This window comes from Narcine bancroftii, chromosome 3 (assembly GCF_036971445.1).
Source record: "Narcine bancroftii isolate sNarBan1 chromosome 3, sNarBan1.hap1, whole genome shotgun sequence".
Classification (NCBI taxonomy): domain Eukaryota; kingdom Metazoa; phylum Chordata; class Chondrichthyes; order Torpediniformes; family Narcinidae; genus Narcine; species Narcine bancroftii.
The window spans coordinates 249,095,806-249,113,241 of NC_091471.1; the positions used below are offsets into that span (position 1 = coordinate 249,095,806).

Genomic DNA, 17,436 nt, shown 5'->3' on the forward strand with positions numbered 1-17,436 from the left:
TTCAGCACAAAAATTGTCGATATTTTATTTTTCAGCACAAACCTTCTTCTTCCCAGAATCCTCTACAGCCACGCCCCTTGCCTTTCCCATTTGCTCTAAGCCCGCGGGTGATGAAAGTATGCAGCCGCGACACATTAGTAACCAAGAGGTTCTATTAGAGTGATAAGTTGGATTTTATTTATATTATCGTGTCATGAGTCCCTGTGCCGTGACATATATTTCCCTGTAAGGTGCCCTCTGCACAGCTCAGCATTGATTCCTCACTGGGAAGTCAGGACTGGCAATGCCACCAAAACTTGAAAGGTGAGCTGGTGTTGGAGGAAAGATGGGTGTCCTGCACCCTGGCTTCAGTGTGCTGGGTGTGACTTAGTGATAGGGCAGGGGTTACTGGCATCAGGTGATGGGGGAGAAATTAGGAAGGAGGACAAATGAATTTATGGCGTCCCCTCCCTTGTCCATTACCGGAGATGCAAATGGCTTCATCCTTCACCACGGCGGTGACATGGGCTGTGGGTTCTGAAGGTACGACATCACCACAGCTGAAATTGACAACCTGCAAAGCCAGACAGAAGGGACTGGGTGAGGGATTTACACAAACCAAATCACAGAGCAACTGCTCATCCCTCCATTACCTAAACAACCTCCCACTCTGCAGACACCATGTTTGGTTAAAAACACTAGAGTGGAGAAACTCAGCTGGTGAAACATTAAATAATGATACAAGGGTGGCACAGTTAGCATAGCGGTTAGCAAGATGCTGTTATAGCGCCAGTGATCGGGACCATGGGTTCAGAATCCCGTGCTGTCTATAAGGAGTTTCTGTGGGTTTCCTCCAGGGGCTTCAGCTTCCTCCCACCTTCAAAACGTACCAGGGGTTATAGATCAATTGGGTGCATTTGGGCAGTATGGGGTCCTAGGCTGAAAAGGCCTGTTGCTGTGCTATATGTCAAAATTTTTATTAAATTAAATATATACTTTCATCAAAGTATGAAAAAATGTCGGCAAGCGTCCAAGCAAAATGGTGGGGAGGAGAGGCAGGGAAAAGAGCACGGTCTCAAAGTCAGGAAGAAGCATTAGTTATGCATATTTATTTTTGCAAAATAATGTACTCTGACTGGCTGAATTTCTCTCGCATTGTGTTTTTAACCTCCCACTCTGCCTTTGTGATCTCTTTATTCCTCTCAATCTTCCCATTCACCTGTTTGATCCCTACTACTAATCTGAGTATCAAACTGAGTTTATCAACATGAGGGAGCATTGCACTGTCCTTTGGATGAGACAAACGTGACTGCCCTTCACACGTTCTTCCCCGTCCATACAATGTTCAGTGACTACTTGATATATTGAATTCATAGGAAGATAAATATTTAAGCCCAAAACCAGCCCTTTGGCCCATTGAGTCAGTGCCAACCATCAACAACCCATTTACTTTAATCTTATAGTGACCTCTTTTTATAATTTCCCCTCCTTTTCATCAATTCTCCCAAATTTCTATAGCAACAAACAATCTGCTGCAGGAATATTCAGTGGGCCAAGGAGCAGCAATGGGAGAAAAGAATTATTGGTGTTTCAGGCCAGAGCCCTTTGTTGTAACAAGTGAAAGCACAATGCTGGAGAAACTCAGCAGGTCAAACAGTGTCCTTTAGGTAAAGGTTTATCTTTAGGCAAAGGTGAAAATTCATAACTGACATTTCAGACTTGAGCCCCCTTCATCAAAGCATGAGATTCTCCAGCATTGTGCTTTTATTTCAACCACGGTGTCTACTGATTTTCGCGTTTTACTTTTCCCTTTGTTGTGACTGTGTTTTCAGTCTTGTTGAAGGATTTTGGGGTGAAACCAACAATTCTTTTCTCCCATTAATGCTGCACGACCCACTGAGTTCCTCCTGCAGCAGGGCAGAGACTGGGAGAACACCTCCCCTTCCCTCCCCAGTTAAAGCCTGGGATGCGACATTACATGGCTGTGGACCAGCGAGGGGCTCCATGGCTGAAGGACCCACATAGCCTACAGGCTGCCAGAAACTGGCTCATGGGAACCACGTACTGGAACCGGGATTTGAGAGATTGCTGAGAGCGCATCTGGGGGAAACCCACCCAGTCACAGGGAGCACAGGCAAAATATGCACGTCGGGTTTCACTCACATGAAGCTGCTCATCATTTGCTTGGTGTCTTCCGAGCTGCGCGAATTTGCAAAGCTAATGAAAGAGCAGTACACGGCAATCCAAGCACAGCATTTCAACTGGGGAAAGAGGAGATAACTGGCAGACGGTGACCAAATTACACGCCGCACCCTAATTCCCAGCCAAATCCAAAACCCAGATTCTTAGCCCCTTGCTCTATTTGCCAAACATCTATGACCGTGAAGATTGGTACGAGAAAACCATCTACAGATTCGGGTTGTAGAGAAAAAGACGATGAGCCAGCATACAGGAGGGAGAGTGAAAAGTTGGCTGAATGATGCATCAACAACAACCTTGCATTCAGTGTCACCAAAAACCAAGGAGGTGATTGTTGACTTCAGGAAGGGATAACCAGAGATGTACGATCCAGTGATCATCGGGGGATCAGAGGTGAAGAGGGTGAGCAAATTTAAGTTCTTGGGAGTCACTATCTCAGAGGTTCGTACCTGCACCCAACACACTAATGGCTTTGTGAAGAAAATACGTCAGCGCCTCTACTTCCTCAGGAGTTGGCAGAGGTTTTGTATGGCATTGGTAAACCTGGCAAATTTCTACAGATATGTGGTGGAAAGTGTACTGACCAGCTTCATCAGTCTGGTGTGTGGACACCAATACCCATGAGCATAAAGCCCTGCAAAATGCAGTGGACACAGCTCAAAACATCACAGGGAAAACCCTTCCCACCATTGAGAACATCTACACCCAGAATATGCTCTGTTCTCACTGCTGCCATCAGGAAAGAATTATAGGTGCCATAAGACTCACACCACCAGGTTCAGGAACAGCTGCTCCCCCTCCACCATCAGACCCCTCAACAACAAACTCAATCAGGGGCTCATTTAAGGACTCTTACTTTTGCACTTTATTGATTTTTTTTCTTTCTTTATTGCAGTCAACTTGTTTATATTTCTTTATTTGTATGTTGAGTAGTTTTCTTTGTGCTACCAATAAGTGGTAATTCTGCCTCGCCCGCATGAAAAAGGAATCTCAGGGTTATATGTGATATCATACATATGTACTCTGATAATAAATCTGCCATTGTATAGGATGATTCTCAACACTTCAAAATTTCTCCTTAAAATTGAGTTGTCCTATGCAAGGAGTCTTAAATTCTTTTCTTACCAATGAAGTCTCAACAATGCCACCATCTTCCCACTGGTTCCAACACAATCTTGCACACGGCCTGTTAGTTATTTGCAAAGATTCAGCACTCCCCTGCGGGGTCCATCCACCAGATCTGACTGTTGTTGGTTCTGTACGGGCTTTAAATGGCCTGTTACAGGAGCCAACTGTGGTTTATTTTAAAATATCCAAATAGAATTTAAACCTTTAAATGGTAATTTGTTGTTAAAATATTGCGATTTGCTTTTAACAGCATCCACTGGTCAACGGTAAGTGCCGGATTTGGGACTCGTCTTACACAAAGGGTATCATTCAAACCCAACATGGTGGAAATTCTGGGGTCATCCCATGTAATGGCATGTATGGTAATGACACACTTTTTTTTGAACACAAACTGCTACAGGTCCTGCTCTGGAAGTCCGTGTGCAAGAGGGAACAGAACTGATTCACCCCAAGCAAATTCAAAATGGGGTGCTCAGAGGGCAACATCCCAGCATGGAGGTGATCAGGGAGAAGGAGACCATTTGGGAAAAGGGAGAGAAAGAAGGACAACAGGTCAAAGTACCTTTAACATCAGTCCACACATACTGAAAATCATGCCCAGCAAGTTCATGTAATCCGGAGTTGGGTCTTCCAGGGTTGGGTTGTTATCACTGGCTGGCGGCTTATATCTGGAATTAAACAGGTTCATTAGAAGCAAGAGACAGCTTTCATGACCTTGTCCAGTGGTTCTCAACCTTTTTATATCACTCACCTTAAGTAATCCCTTACTAACCACAGAGCATCTTATTCAAGATTCAATTTATTGTCAGGTAATAAAGACTGTGCAATATTACGGCAGACAGATTTGCCATCGGCTGAAATTGCCTGAAGTGCCTCTTACAGTCAGAGGAAGAGAAGCAAAAGAGAGTCCCTCCAGACCGAGTGATGCTCTGTGGTTAGTAAGGGATTTTTTTAAGGTAGTTGAGTGGACGTACAAAAAGTTGAGAACCACTGACCTAGTCACTGAGCCCAATGCCATTCAAAAAATGTTCAGGGCAAATTCCATCTGCAAGTCTTTCTTCTAACATTGTCCAACTCCATCAAAATTCTATTGATCTCAGCCTGGAATAAACTTAATAATGGAGAAGCCAGACTCTGAAGCAGAGATTCATCACCCTCTGAAGTGAGGAGATTTCTCCTGAGCTCAGTTCTAAACAGCTTCTTAGCATCCGCCATTTCAATCCCTCTCAGCGACTTACACTGGACAACAAAGATTTTTCTTCCGAATATTTTATGGGCTGTGAGCTGCTGATCATGAAAATCACCTGGAAATTTTCCTATCATGTTCCATTTTTGTGATTTCCTGTCATATTTTAAGTCTACTTCAAGCATCCAAAACCACACTTGGACGACTTCCCTGCTGATCTTGGTGCAGTCAGTGACGAACATGGTGAAAGGTGACATTACAACCACGGAAAAGCGGTATCAGGGCTACTGGAATCCATCAATGCTGGCCAGCCATTGTTGGACGCTGACACAAGAGGCATCAGATATGAAAATCAGTAGCAAAACATTTTTAGGTCAGTTGAATTAACGCAATGTGCCAGCATCTTTATGCGATTAAACATGCTAAATTCAATAAAAGTTAATTTAATGTTTCTCCAACTTCTTAATCTGAAATTATCTTTGTGTTCAGCTTGAATTTGTCTATCGTAATACCCTCTTTTTTTCCAGGAAGCAAGCCTTTTGAAAATAAAAATTGTTGCCCAGTGCTATCGATCTTAAAGAGAAAACATTTTTCTTTTGAACTCCAGCAAATACTGATCAATCTCACTTGTGCTACCACACAAAACTCTATTGGAATTAATTTACTGAACCTTCATTTACATTATATCCTCCAGTATTGTGTCCCAAGCTTTATGTTTTTAGACCTTTTTCCACCTATACCATAGCCCAGCATTACGCAGGAGGGGGTCCATATCCAGGATACCAGAGTTCAGTGTTAGTCATTCAGCACAGAACCATTGACCAACTGTGTCCACACTGACCATCTACACTAATTTTACGTTATCCTCACTTTTTATTCAGCTGCTCCCATCAGGGAAGAGATACAGGAAATCTGACAAGTATATCTGACAGCTGTGAAAAGCTCTAAATGACATAACCTGCTATGTGCCAAATCCTGTGCAATACAGGACAGCAAAGTTTCACTCTCAGATGAGGTTCTATGCGAGATTTGACCACCAGAACCATTGTTCACGCCCACGTCTCCTCTATTATCAGGGTACAAAGATGTCATGCAGACTGCCTTCAGGAGAGTGAATACGAGGAAAGCATCCAGTCCGGACAGAGTACTGAAAAACTACGCTGACCAACTGGCGAGTGTATTGTCAGAGTTCTTCAACCTCTCACTCTGACAGAGTGTGGTACCCAACTGATTCAAACAATGGTCCAGAAGAGTGTGGTAACCTGCCTAAACAACTATCAACTAGTGGCACTCACATCCACAGTGATGAAGTTTATCAAGTGGTTGGTCTGGAAACATATCAGGTCCTGTCTGAGCAGCAACATAGACTTGTTCCAATAGGCCTATCTCAGCAACAGGTCTACAACAGACGGTATCTCACTGGCTCTTCACAAAACCTTGGACAGCAAAAATATAGGCATCAGGATGTTCCTCATTGAGTTTAGCATTTAACGCCATCATCACTAATCAGGAAATATGGACCCCACTGTGTAATCAGAAGTGGAGAGGATCAGCAACATTTAAGTTCCTAGGGGTCACTATCTCAGAGGATCTGACCTGGACCCATCATACCATGTCAGCACCTCAACTTCCTCATGAGTTTGCAAAGGTTTGAGATGTTATCAACATCTGTGGCAAATTTTTACAGATGTGCAGAGGAAAGTGTGCTGATAGGCTACATCAATGCCTGGTACGGGGGCACTAAAACCTCCGAGCTAAATTCCTGCAAAAAGTCGTGGACTCAGCCCAGTACATCACATGCAAAACCCTCCCCTCTAACGAGAATGTTGACATGGAATGTTGCCTTTGGAGAGCAGCTGCAACGATCATCAAGGATCTACACCACCCAGGACATACTCTGTTCTCACTGCTACCATCATCAAGGAAGTAAAGGTACCACAGGACTCGTTCCACTAGCATCAGGAATAATTGCTACCCTTCAACTATTTGACTCTAGCGCTATCTGTAAGGAGTTTGTACATTCTCCCCATATCTATGTAGGTTTCCTCCAGGAGCTCTGGTTTCCTCCCACCCTTAAAAACATACCGGAGGATTTGGGAGGCCCAGGCTAATTAGTAGACTGGAATGGCCTGTTACCGTGCCGCATGTCTAAAATTTTAAAAATTAAACTCCTGAACATCAGAGACTCATTTAGGGATTCATATTTTGCACTTTATATATTACTGTATATTTATACATCTGTTACTGTTCTGTAGGTTTAACTTTAAAATCTGCATTTGCACAGTCAGCTTGTCTTTAGTTCTCGCTTCCTTTGAGCAGAGTTTAGTTACCAGTAATTAGAAATTCTACCTGGCCTGCAGAAGAAGAATCTCACGGTTGGATGTGATGTCATATATGTACTCTGACAATAAACTTGGATTTTGAAATAAACTTAAAAACAGAACTAAGAAGAGCCATTTCCGCGCTGAATCTCTCCTCGACTATAATTTACTTCTCGAGCATCCAAGTGGACTGACCAATGCTAATCAATAGGCACTTTTAAGCTGCAGCAACTGGGTGGCCCTCCTGGGATCCAGGTGCGATTTCTGGGGCAAAGGTGCTTCCAGCATCTTTTAAGCTGTTTCGAAAACCTTTTAAGCTGCAGGGAGATTGACCCATTAAGTAGCCAACCCGGCAATTTAAGGGTGGATCCTGCCCCCGCGATGACGCGGCATGCACTCACGAGACCTATCGGTAGTCTCATCCGCACCCCCCCCCATTGGCTGTCAGTTGCTCCCCACCCACCGTATTAACCTGACCGGAAGTCAGATGGTAAGCACTGGAGCTGGAAGGTGGAGGATGATGAAATAAGGGAAGCAGGAAAATAAAGACACTGGTAAAGCATGTTGTGATGGTGTTATTAATTTCACATTTCGGGCCAAAAATGTGACATTGGCGACGAGGATAAACATTTTGGATTTTGAATCGGTGGCTTTGAGCTGGAAGGTTTTCTTAATGGCAGTCACAGGAGCTGAATTTCTAGCACTTCGAGGTGCTCCTCATTTTGACCCAACGGGTGATGCAAGCACTGTGAGTGTGAAGTGGAAGGCATGGCTGGAAGAATTTGAAGCCAACACCGACAGTCATGGCCTATTTCTCGATAGCAGTATGGCGGAACAGAAAGCGCAGCGGAGGGCGTTATTTCTCTTCACCGCAGGACCCGCAGTTCGGGAAACTTTTAAGACACTTTCGAATACTGGAAGGAAGGAGGAATACCAGATAGCCGTAGATGCATTGAATGCATACTATGTGGTGACACCGAATGCTACATTTCAACGCCGTTTGTTTCGCAAAACAAAACAAGAAGATGGAGAAACGGTTGCCCAGTACGTGACGAGATTGCGACAACTGGCTGTGGGATGCAATTACATGGTAGCTGATTTGGACAACCAGTTATTGGATCAAGTTGTGTAGCACTGCAGATCAGACAAACTCAGAAGGCGACTGCTGGAAAAAGGGGGTGAGTTGAAACTTACCAATGCTTTAACAATGGCTGCTACATTAGAGGCTGTTGAGGGGAAATTTCATACCATGAAACTGAAAGACAACTCAAGCCAGCCCAGTAAAGACAAAGTTGGTCAACAAGTAAATAGGCTCTTGCATAGCCATAGCCAGCCAAGAAATATGCCGACACATGACTTGGAGTGTTACAGATGTGGAAACAGAGGTCATTTTGGAAAAGACCCATGCTGCCCAGCAAAAGGCAAAGTTTGTAGAAAGTGTGGAGGTAAGGACCACTTTGCAAAGAAGTGCAAAAGCAAGTCAAATGCAAACCAGAATGGGAAAGCTTGGGGGAAAGGAAAGTATCCTGGAAAGAAAGGCACTATTCGCCATATAGAAGGTGACCCAGAAAGTGACGATGATGATGACAACCAGGATGAGCAGAAATACTATCAGTTTACATTGAATGATGTACATCATGAGAAGGTCCCAGTGATAATTGGTGGTGTGACAGTTCCGGTCATTGTAGACTCAGGCAGTGACAGTAATGTAATTGACCGACACTTATGGGAGAAATTGAAAAGAAAAAAAGATAATTTGTACATCAAAGAAGTGTTCAAAGAAACTGTATCCATACACAGCATCCAAGCCATTGCAGACCATTGGATGTTTCACTGCGACTGTTGAAGCTGGTGACAAGTACACCGAAGCAGAGTTTGTTGTCATAGACGAAAGGGGAGAACCATTGCTGAGTAGACGCACAGCGCAAGACCTGGCAATACTTCATATTGGAGCTCGTGTCAATTCAGTTCAGTCATACGAGGATATGAAGCAAGAATTCCCCGCAGTTTTCCAGGGAGTAGGAAAGCTGAAAGGTTGACAACTAAAGCTAGCAGAGGACAAAACGGTCAAACCCAAGGCGCAACCAGTGCGCAGAATTCCATTTGGACTTCGTGGGAAAGTCGAGGCCAAAATCAAAGAGTTGATCGAGCAAGACATTATTGAACCTGTAGAACATTCAACACAATGGGTCAGCCCAGTAGTGATCGTGCCCAAACCAAATGGTGACATAAGACTGTGTGTTGATAAGAGGATGGCCAATGAAGCTATAATTCGAGAACGACACCCCATACCAACAGTGGAGGAAGTACTTCAGGAGTTAACTACCAGTCAGGTGTTCTCAAAAATTGATTTAAAATGGGGCTATCATCAATTAGAGCTGGACCCAGAATCCAGGGATGTGACAACATTTGTGACTCACTGTGGATTGTACCGGTACAAGAGACTATCGTTCGGCATCAATGCAGCTCCTGAGATCTACCAGTACGAAATCCATCGAGTGATTCAAGGCATTCCTGGAGTTGCCAACATTTCTGATGACATATAGTCCATGCGGCTACAAAGGAAGAGCATGACATATGGTTGAGGCGTGTGCTATTCAGACTACAGGGGGCAGGCCTTACCGTGAATGGAAACAAGTGCCAGTTTGGTGTCTCAGAGATGGACTTCATGGGACACAGGCTTACACGGGAAGGACTGAACCCAGCTGATGCCAAGGTGAAAGCTGTTGCAGATGCACGTGAACCCCAGAATGCAACGGAGATGAGGAGCTTCTTGGGATTGGTTAATTATTGCGCAAAGTTCATCCCTAACTTTGCTACACTGGCAGAACCACTGAGGAAACTAACCAGGAAAGGTGTACCATTCCATTTTGGCTCTGAGCAGAAGGAAGCATTCACAGCTCTGAAACAAAGTCTGACGAATGTCGATACTCTTGGGTATTATGATCCTTCTGCAACAACCAAAGTCATAGCGGATGCTAGTCCTATTGGTCCAGATGCGTGATGTGGGACCAAGAATCATTGCCTATGCCAGCAGATCTTTGACAGATGTGGAAAGGAGATATTCTCAGACAGAGAAAGAAGCACTCGGACTTGTATGGGCCTGCGAGAGATTTCATGCATATTTGTATGGCATTGAATTTGAACTCATCACGGACCATAAACCATTGGAGGTGATCTATGCCGCCAGGTCCAAACCTTGTGCCAGGATAGAACGATGGGTGCTCAGACTCCAACCGTACAAGTACAGAGTAGTTCACATTGCCAGGAAAGCAAACATTGCTGATCCGCTGTCCAGATTATTGAAAGATGGATGCCCACAATCCAAGTCAGAATTGGGGACAGAAGCAGAGAGCTTTGTACGCTTCGTAGCTATCCAGTTGACACCGGAAGCTGTGACAACGAGGGAAGTCGAGAAAGAGTCCGAACATGACCCAGAACTCATGGAAGTTAGAGAATGTATCCAAAGTGAACAACGGGACAAATGCATTCACAAGGCCTATATTCCCATTAGAGACGAACTTTGTTGCAGCGGGCAGTGTGTATTGAGGGGGTGTAGATTGGTGATACCACAGAGGATGAGACCAAAGATCGTATCATTAGCTCATGAAGGACACCTAGATATTGTTGGTACCAAGCAAAACCTCAGGAGTAAAGTATGGTGGCCAGGTTGTGATAAAGACGCAGAGAAATTCGTCAAAACCTGCTATGGGTGTCAACTCACAAGTAGGAGTAATCCTCCAGAGCCGATCGGAGTATGCAGCTCCCGACAGGACCGTGGATCGATGTAGCTGTTGATTTTCTCGGACCTTTAGCAACTGGTGAGACAATCATAGTAGTGGTAGATTACTACAGCAGATACTATGAGTACGTTGTGATGAGGTCAACGACCACTGAAAAAACAATACAAGCATTGGCAGGGATCTTCGCGAGATATGGATTGCCTGTTACGCTATACTCTGAAAATGGTCCACAGTTCATTTCAGAGACATTTGCTGAATACATGAGGACCACAGGTATCCACCATCATAAAGTAACTCCTAAATGGCCGCAAGCCAATGGGGAAGTTGAGAGACAAAATCAGTCCATCGAAAAACGATTACGGATTTCTCATGCAGGATAGAACTGGAGAAAAGCATTGCTATCCTATGTAGCTGTCTATCGGGCAACGCCTCATGCAACCACAGGAAAAAGTCCAGCAGAAGTACTTTTTGGGAGGAAAATCCGCACAAAAAATGCCCGAAATAAAGGAAATTAGGGACGACCAGGAGATGAGGGACCACGATGCTGAAAAGAAGGGAGTAGCAAAGCTGTATGCAGACTCGAGGCGTGGGGCCAGGTACTCAGACATCATGCCTGGAGATAATGTTCTGGTGAGGCAAGAGAGTGGTGGTAAGCTAGACACACCTTATTACCATCAACCCTATACTGTTGTATCCAGAAGCGGAAGTATGGTGACAGTCAAGTCTCCAGCTGGAGTCCTGTACAAAAGAAATGTGTCTGGTGTCAAAAAGTACCAATCCAGAGCAACACCGAGTGAAGTGGTTGGAAGTCCAATACGAGATGCTCAACCTGAGAGACCAGATGATGTTCCAGAGGTAGTTACCAGCATTCCCAATGAAGTGGCCAGAGTACCAGAAACACCAGAGGCCGCAGCGAGCAGTGATTCCGGTGCTGAGGGTGAACAACCAAGTTGCAACAGTAGCATTGCAGGAAGGCCGAGACGGGACAGGAAACCACCTAAACGATATGAAGATTTTGTGCCATATTTCTAATCATGCCCGCATTATCACGAAAGTGAAAGTTTGTGATAGTTGGAATGAGTTTCAATGAAGCACAGTAATGCTACTCACCAAGGAAGAGAAATGATAATGGGAACATTTGGACAGTGATTTGATCAATATATCATAAAGTACATGTATGAGTGCTGTATGAATTGTATTTTTGTTTAGTCGACTATTTGGTATTCAATGAAAAAAAAACAAAAGTATTGGAATTTAAACATGGGAGGTGTATAAATTTAAATGTTTACATTTTGCATATGAGGTGAGCATTGTATTAGTATAATTACAGAAGAACAGTTGAGCTATTATATTACATTGGGTTTACATGTTTATGTTCCATTTTGTGAAGAGGGAATTTGAAGTTGTTTTTGTTTTGAATTTGAAGTTGTTTTGTTGGTTCAGAAGGCAGAAAAATGCTATTGATAGTGTTAAAGTATTTACATTTAAACATAAAGATATAAAGTTTATTTCTGGTGAAAGGAGGGATGTCATGATAATGAATATGCATGATATGTATTAACCTGACCGGAAGTCAGATGGTATGCACTGGAGGTGGAAGGTGCAGGATGAGGAAATAAGGGAAGCAGGAAAATAAAGACACGGAGATGTTCAACTGGTAAAGGATGTGGTGATGGTGTTATTAATTTCACATTTCGGGCCACAAATGTGACACCCCCCCCCCACCCCCGTCAGTCGCGACCCCCACTGTCAATCAACACGCCACCTGTCAATGGCGTCCCCTGACCCCCAGCAGTGTCCCGCTGCCGCAAATATTGAGCTGTCACAACTGGAGTGGCGTTCATAGTAGCGGCAGTTCACAGATTCCCACTCTCCCCCCTTCCCCACTGCAACGACCCCTCTCCCTAACCCCCCCCCCCCACCCCCCATGGCAGCAACCTCTCTCCCGCTGATCATGGTAACACCCTCGCCCCCGCGGCAGTGACCTCACTCCACCCCCCCCAATTGTGGCGTCATCTCCCCCTTGCGGCAGCGACCTCTCCCACCCTGGGCCCTGCGGCAGCAACCCCTCTCCCCGATCGCGGCAGGCACTTCACCCAGTGGTTTCCCTGTGATGCCGGTGCGCAAACACTGACGTCGCAGGAGTAACTGGGTTGGCCATTTTGCTGTTCAAACCGCCGGAGGACGCGCCCTGGGTAAGTTTAACTGGGTTCCCTGACTCCCTCCGAGGAAGGGGAGGGACCTGGATGGATTTGGACCCCGCTGACCCGGGTCAGACCCTTTCAAGCTGCCGCGTGAGTAGGACACTAACCGGGCAAATTGACCAGTTAATCTCATTTTACACGGCAGCTTGAAAGGGCCTAGTGGCTTGATTCCGCCTTTAATTCAGTTCCAGATACACTGGCCTGTATCCGCATCACTCGGGGCTCCCCCACCCGGGCGCCGCCTCACCGCAAGATCTTGTTGGGTCTCCTCGGATCCGCCATGATGTTGGCGACCAGATTCTGACCTTTCTCCTCGGAAGCGGAAGTTGGTCGCCGGGCTCCTCAGGCGCCATGGCGTTTCCTTCTCCGCGTCCGCGACCCCCGCGGTTTCCCACCCAGCAGTTCAGGAGCTATGAGTGTAATCAGGGCGCGGTGAGGGCCGTGCGCTTCAACGGTGAGTGGCCGGGGAGTTGCCATGCTGACAGGTTCACTGAGAAGGGGTGGCGATAACCTAGCAACGGAGTGGCGGACGCGCCCCCTGGCGGCGGGAAGGAGCTCATCCCATTTCATGGGATCATCCTGTGTCCACTCGCCTCATCCTCATGTCCACCTTCCCCCTCATGTCCACTCTCCTCATCCTCATGTCCCGTCTCCTCGTCCTCATGTCCACCTTCCCCCTCATCCTTATTTCCACCTCATCCTCATGTCCCCTCTCATCCTCATCCTCATATCCACCTTCCCCATCACTCTGATGTCCACTTTCGTGTGTAGCTGTATCAGCTGTGCATGGACGAAAGTACAAGGGCACCAAGTGCAGGAATGTGCCGATCTGTCCCAGGTGTGGGAAGGATGGACACGGCATTGTTACTGTGAAATGTCCTAGTCAGCTGAACTTTGCTACACTACCCGGAGTAAAGATTTTTTTTCCCAGACAAATACATTTGACCACAAGTCCATCAGGCAACGGTCAGCATGGAACATTTTGCAGATACTGAGAGACAAGAGCTTGATGGACCTGGTGGGGTGGTTCCTTGATCTGACAGTCCAGGTCATCTGGCTGGAAGTAGGAGAAGCCCTCCCAGTCAGATTCTTTCTATATGACAGAAATATCACACACGTTGTCCCCGAGATGAATACCATGGAGTGGAGGCAGTTGCCCACCTCTTTACAGAATGCAGATTTGCAAAATATCTGTAGAGAAGGATGCAAGGGTCCTTAACACAGTTCATCCCCTGCATGCTAGTGGGCTCTCAGAACTGCTGCAAGATCATAAACTTGGTGAAAGATGCCAAAATCTGTTGGTCTTTCAGCACACAGATGTTGTTGCAGGAATGCTGCCGACTGGCACATTCCAGGCTGCGGATGTACTTGCTGTGGGACGCACTGAGGCTTGGTGCAGTCAATGTGAGAACGCTGTGGGAAAGGACAATAGTCTTGAGTCCTTCCAACTTTGGGCATTGAGGGGCTGAGAATGAGGGGAAGCCCATCAAACAGCAGAGGGGAGAGTAACGACAAGGTGCCACAATGGTGGTAATGGTGTGAAGAGAGAACTAATCTAACAATGTACATTGATGGAAATGCATGCATATGACATTGAGGATGTGAAAAGACTTTGAAAGGTTTTCTTCTTTGAAAATAATTTATTGTGAATAAAATCTATTTTTGGAATAAAAAATTTCTCCTGCCCATTGGGGGAAACAGCCTGCGCAGTGTGCCATCCCATCCTCAAGTGGCCCCACAACCACCCACCCCTTCCTGGAGAACTCTTGTGTGTGCTACTGCATTTATCCTGCCTCATCTTTTCCTGTCCCCTTACTGGGATGCCATTAGCCTACCATCTGGTGTTGAGGGAGAGACCATATTTACCTCGGTTGCATTCAGTTTTACCCATGTCAAAATATCAGAGCATCCCAGGATGCCCATTGCAGAAGGCACATTGTGCCTTTGTTGGCTTGTTCAAGAAACAGTAGAATTGGTTACTTCAGCTCTGTTCCAGTCTCTCATGAGACCACACTTGGAATGTTGTGTTCTGTTCTGGTCACATTACAGGAAGGATGTGGAGGCTATGGAGAGGGTGCAGAGGAGACTTACCAGGATGCTGCCTGGATTAGAAAATAAGTTTTATGATGTCAGGTTAGCAGAGCTGCAACTTTTCTCTTTGGAATGTAGAAGGATGAAATGAGACTAATAGGTCTACAAGATTATGAGAGGTAGAGATAATATAAACAGCCAGTGCCTTTTACCCATGGTGGGAGTAGCAAACATCAGAGGATCTCTGTGCAAAGTGAAGGGAGGAAGTTTTTTTTTACACAGAGTGTGGGTGCTTGGAATGCATTTCCAGGGGTGGTGGTGGAGGCTGAAACAATTGGGGCATTTCAGTCTCTCAGACAGGCACATGGATGAAAGAAAAAATAGAGGGTTATGAAGTAGGGGGGATTTAATTTTTTTTTTGGGTAGGTTTATATAGGTTGGCACAACATATGGGTTGAAGGGACTGAACTGGAATATTCTACATCTATGCCTAAACCTTGGCTGAACTGTTGTCCATGAGAAAGGGGAGAAGCAAAGGTTAAATGAGATGGTGCTGATTAGGCAGTTGAAACTTTGGAATTAAAAGTAGAAATTCTGGAAGAAAAGGTGTGATGGGGTAACTGGAGGCACATACGGTGATAAGTTTATGATGTGTCGTGCATTGGGATTTCACCAATGCAAGGTTAAAGTGTGGTGGTGATGCTGAATTGCTTTCTAGGACTGCTGCAGTCCATCTTGTGAAGGTGTTCCCAGGCAGTTAAATCTGAATGAAATAGAACTCCAACTCCACTCACCACCCTGTGTGAACTATTAAAACAACCAATTCCAGGGTCATCACCAAACTCCAAATGAACTTAAGTTCACAGACTATCCATTAACATTTGTTATTGTAAGGGATGTCAAGTTTTCCACTGTACTGTATAGAGAGAATGATAAATGGTGTATTCCAGGCATCCTGTCATCGTGTTCTAACTCACAGCAAGGTTGTGGTTGTGCGAGTGTGGATCGTCTCGGGCAGGGATGGCCAAACCACGGCCCACGGGCCAACTGCAGCCCGTTGCCCATTTTTAAGTGGTCCGTTAGAACAGTCTCTATCAATAAATTGCACTATACGTACATTGCACTTCTTAGTTTCGACACTAGATGTCGCTGCCATTTTGAACAACCTCTAGACTGACTGTTGCAATGTTACTCATCAGTGAAAACATTTACCTCAGTTAAAAAATGTTTACCTCTGTTGATTAAACATGGCAGAACCGAAAAGACGAAAAATAGCAAGGGAGAGCTGAAAATTTGAGACACGGTGGGAAAATGAATAAATGATACTTCACAGAAGTCAAGGGAAAGTGTGTATGTTTGATTTATAAGGAATCTGCTGACTTTCATGGCCTATCTACAGATTTACACATTGGATCTTTATCATTAAGGTGGACACTTGGACCATGAACTGTATTCATTGAGAGTTGTGGAGGGATGTTGGAGATGACCTTGTCCCTTTCGTGATCTTTTCTCCTGTTCTTATTTTGAACCCAGCTTTTTGAATGAGAGTTTTAGAGAGTTTTATTGTATTCATTGAAATTAAAGAGCAGCAGATACAGAAATGCCAACTGTAATATGTGAGCACATCATAAACTACTGTAATGCCAATGGTTCAACAGTTCAGTGGTGTTGTATAGTTATTTTGATAAAAAATGGGGTTTTCTGATTTTTCTTGCAGTGTAACTGGTTGAAAATTGCCAGGCTTAATATTGTTTGGCCTGTGACTTCTTATATTTTTCTGTATGTGGCCCACGTCCAAAAAGGTTTGGCCACCCCCAGACTAGGCGATTATGTAAGATTCACATTTTGTAATGGTATTTGAATGCTAATTCTGTTGCAATATTGTCTGCTCCCATCCAGTGGACGGGAATTATTGCCTGACCTGTGGCAGTGACAAAACCCTGAAGCTGTGGAATCCGCATCGAGGGAAGTTCTTGAAGACCTACACTGGCCATGGGTACGAGGTTCTGGATGCAGTTGGGTAAGACGCTCCCTGGCAGGCTGCCTGCGCTGATGCCATTTTCCGTGCATGACAGGACTATTATTATTTCAATGGCAGGCGATTGCTGCATGCTGCCGTGCAGGAGGACTTGGGAGGGCTTGTGCATGAATCGCAGAAGTTTGGTTTGCAGGTGCAGCAGGCTAACAAGAAGGCCTTCATTGCTAGAGTGAGTTTAGGAGCAGGAAGGTTATACTGCAAATGTACAAGGTACAGGTGGAGTATTGCATGCAGTTCTGGTCTCCTTACTTGAGAAAGAATGTACTGGCTTTAGGTGGGGTGCAGAGGAGGTTCACCAGGTTGATTCCAAAGGAATGGGAGAATAGGCTATAAGGAGAGGTTGAGTCACCTGGGGACTGTACTCACTGGAATTTATAAGAAAGAATCAGAATTTATTGTCATCAACAAGTCAGTGTTTTGTAGTAGCATCATAGTGTAAGCATTCATTTAAACCACTTTTACAACAAATAAAATAAAAATAGTGCACGAAAAGTAAGGCAGGGTCTTTGGTTCATTGATTATTCAGGAATCTGATGGAAGCAGGAAAGAAGCTGTCCTTGTGCTGCTGAGGGCTCGTTTTTAGGCTCCCGTACCATTTCCCCAATGG

At 45.1% G+C, this 17,436-nt stretch overlaps 2 protein-coding genes across 3 annotated transcripts in view; one reads left to right on the forward strand and one right to left on the reverse strand.

The window, feature by feature from the left end:
* On the reverse strand, positions 1-13,223 carry wdr83os (WD repeat domain 83 opposite strand). 2 transcript variants are annotated; one of them, XM_069927504.1, is made up of 5 exons: positions 13,008-13,223; positions 10,538-10,631; positions 3,869-3,974; positions 2,143-2,240; positions 1-553 (listed from the first exon to the last, which is right to left on the reverse strand). In XM_069927504.1, exons 1-5 carry the CDS (start codon positions 13,111-13,113, stop codon positions 487-489), a joined length of 471 nt encoding a protein of 156 aa, XP_069783605.1. In that variant the 5' UTR covers positions 13,114-13,223; the 3' UTR covers positions 1-486. The 2 variants fall into 2 exon arrangements, with proteins under 2 accessions (XP_069783605.1, XP_069783606.1); XM_069927505.1 differs by lacking the exon at positions 10,538-10,631 and having other exon boundaries at positions 13,008-13,091.
* wdr83 (WD repeat domain containing 83) overlaps positions 13,069-17,436 on the forward strand; it is a 22,828-nt gene continuing 18,460 nt past the window's right edge. Inside the window, exons 1-2 of the mRNA XM_069927500.1 lie at positions 13,069-13,214; positions 16,691-16,811. Of these exons, the coding sequence (XP_069783601.1) occupies positions 13,112-13,214; positions 16,691-16,811 (224 nt within the window). The 5' untranslated portion in view covers positions 13,069-13,111. The remainder of the gene's footprint in view (positions 13,215-16,690; positions 16,812-17,436) is intronic.

Coding starts and splice junctions, on each gene's coding strand:
- wdr83os (XM_069927504.1), bottom strand. CDS start 13,113: ATGGCGCCTGAGGAGCCCGGCGACCAACTTCCGCTTCCGAGGAGAAAG. Junction 3,975..10,537: donor CTGGAGGATTACTCCTACTT/GTGAGTTGACAC, acceptor GTTTAATTCCAG/ATATAAGCCGCCAGCCAGTG. Junction 2,241..3,868: donor TGTGTGGACTGATGTTAAAG/GTACTTTGACCT, acceptor CTCTTTCCCCAG/TTGAAATGCTGTGCTTGGAT.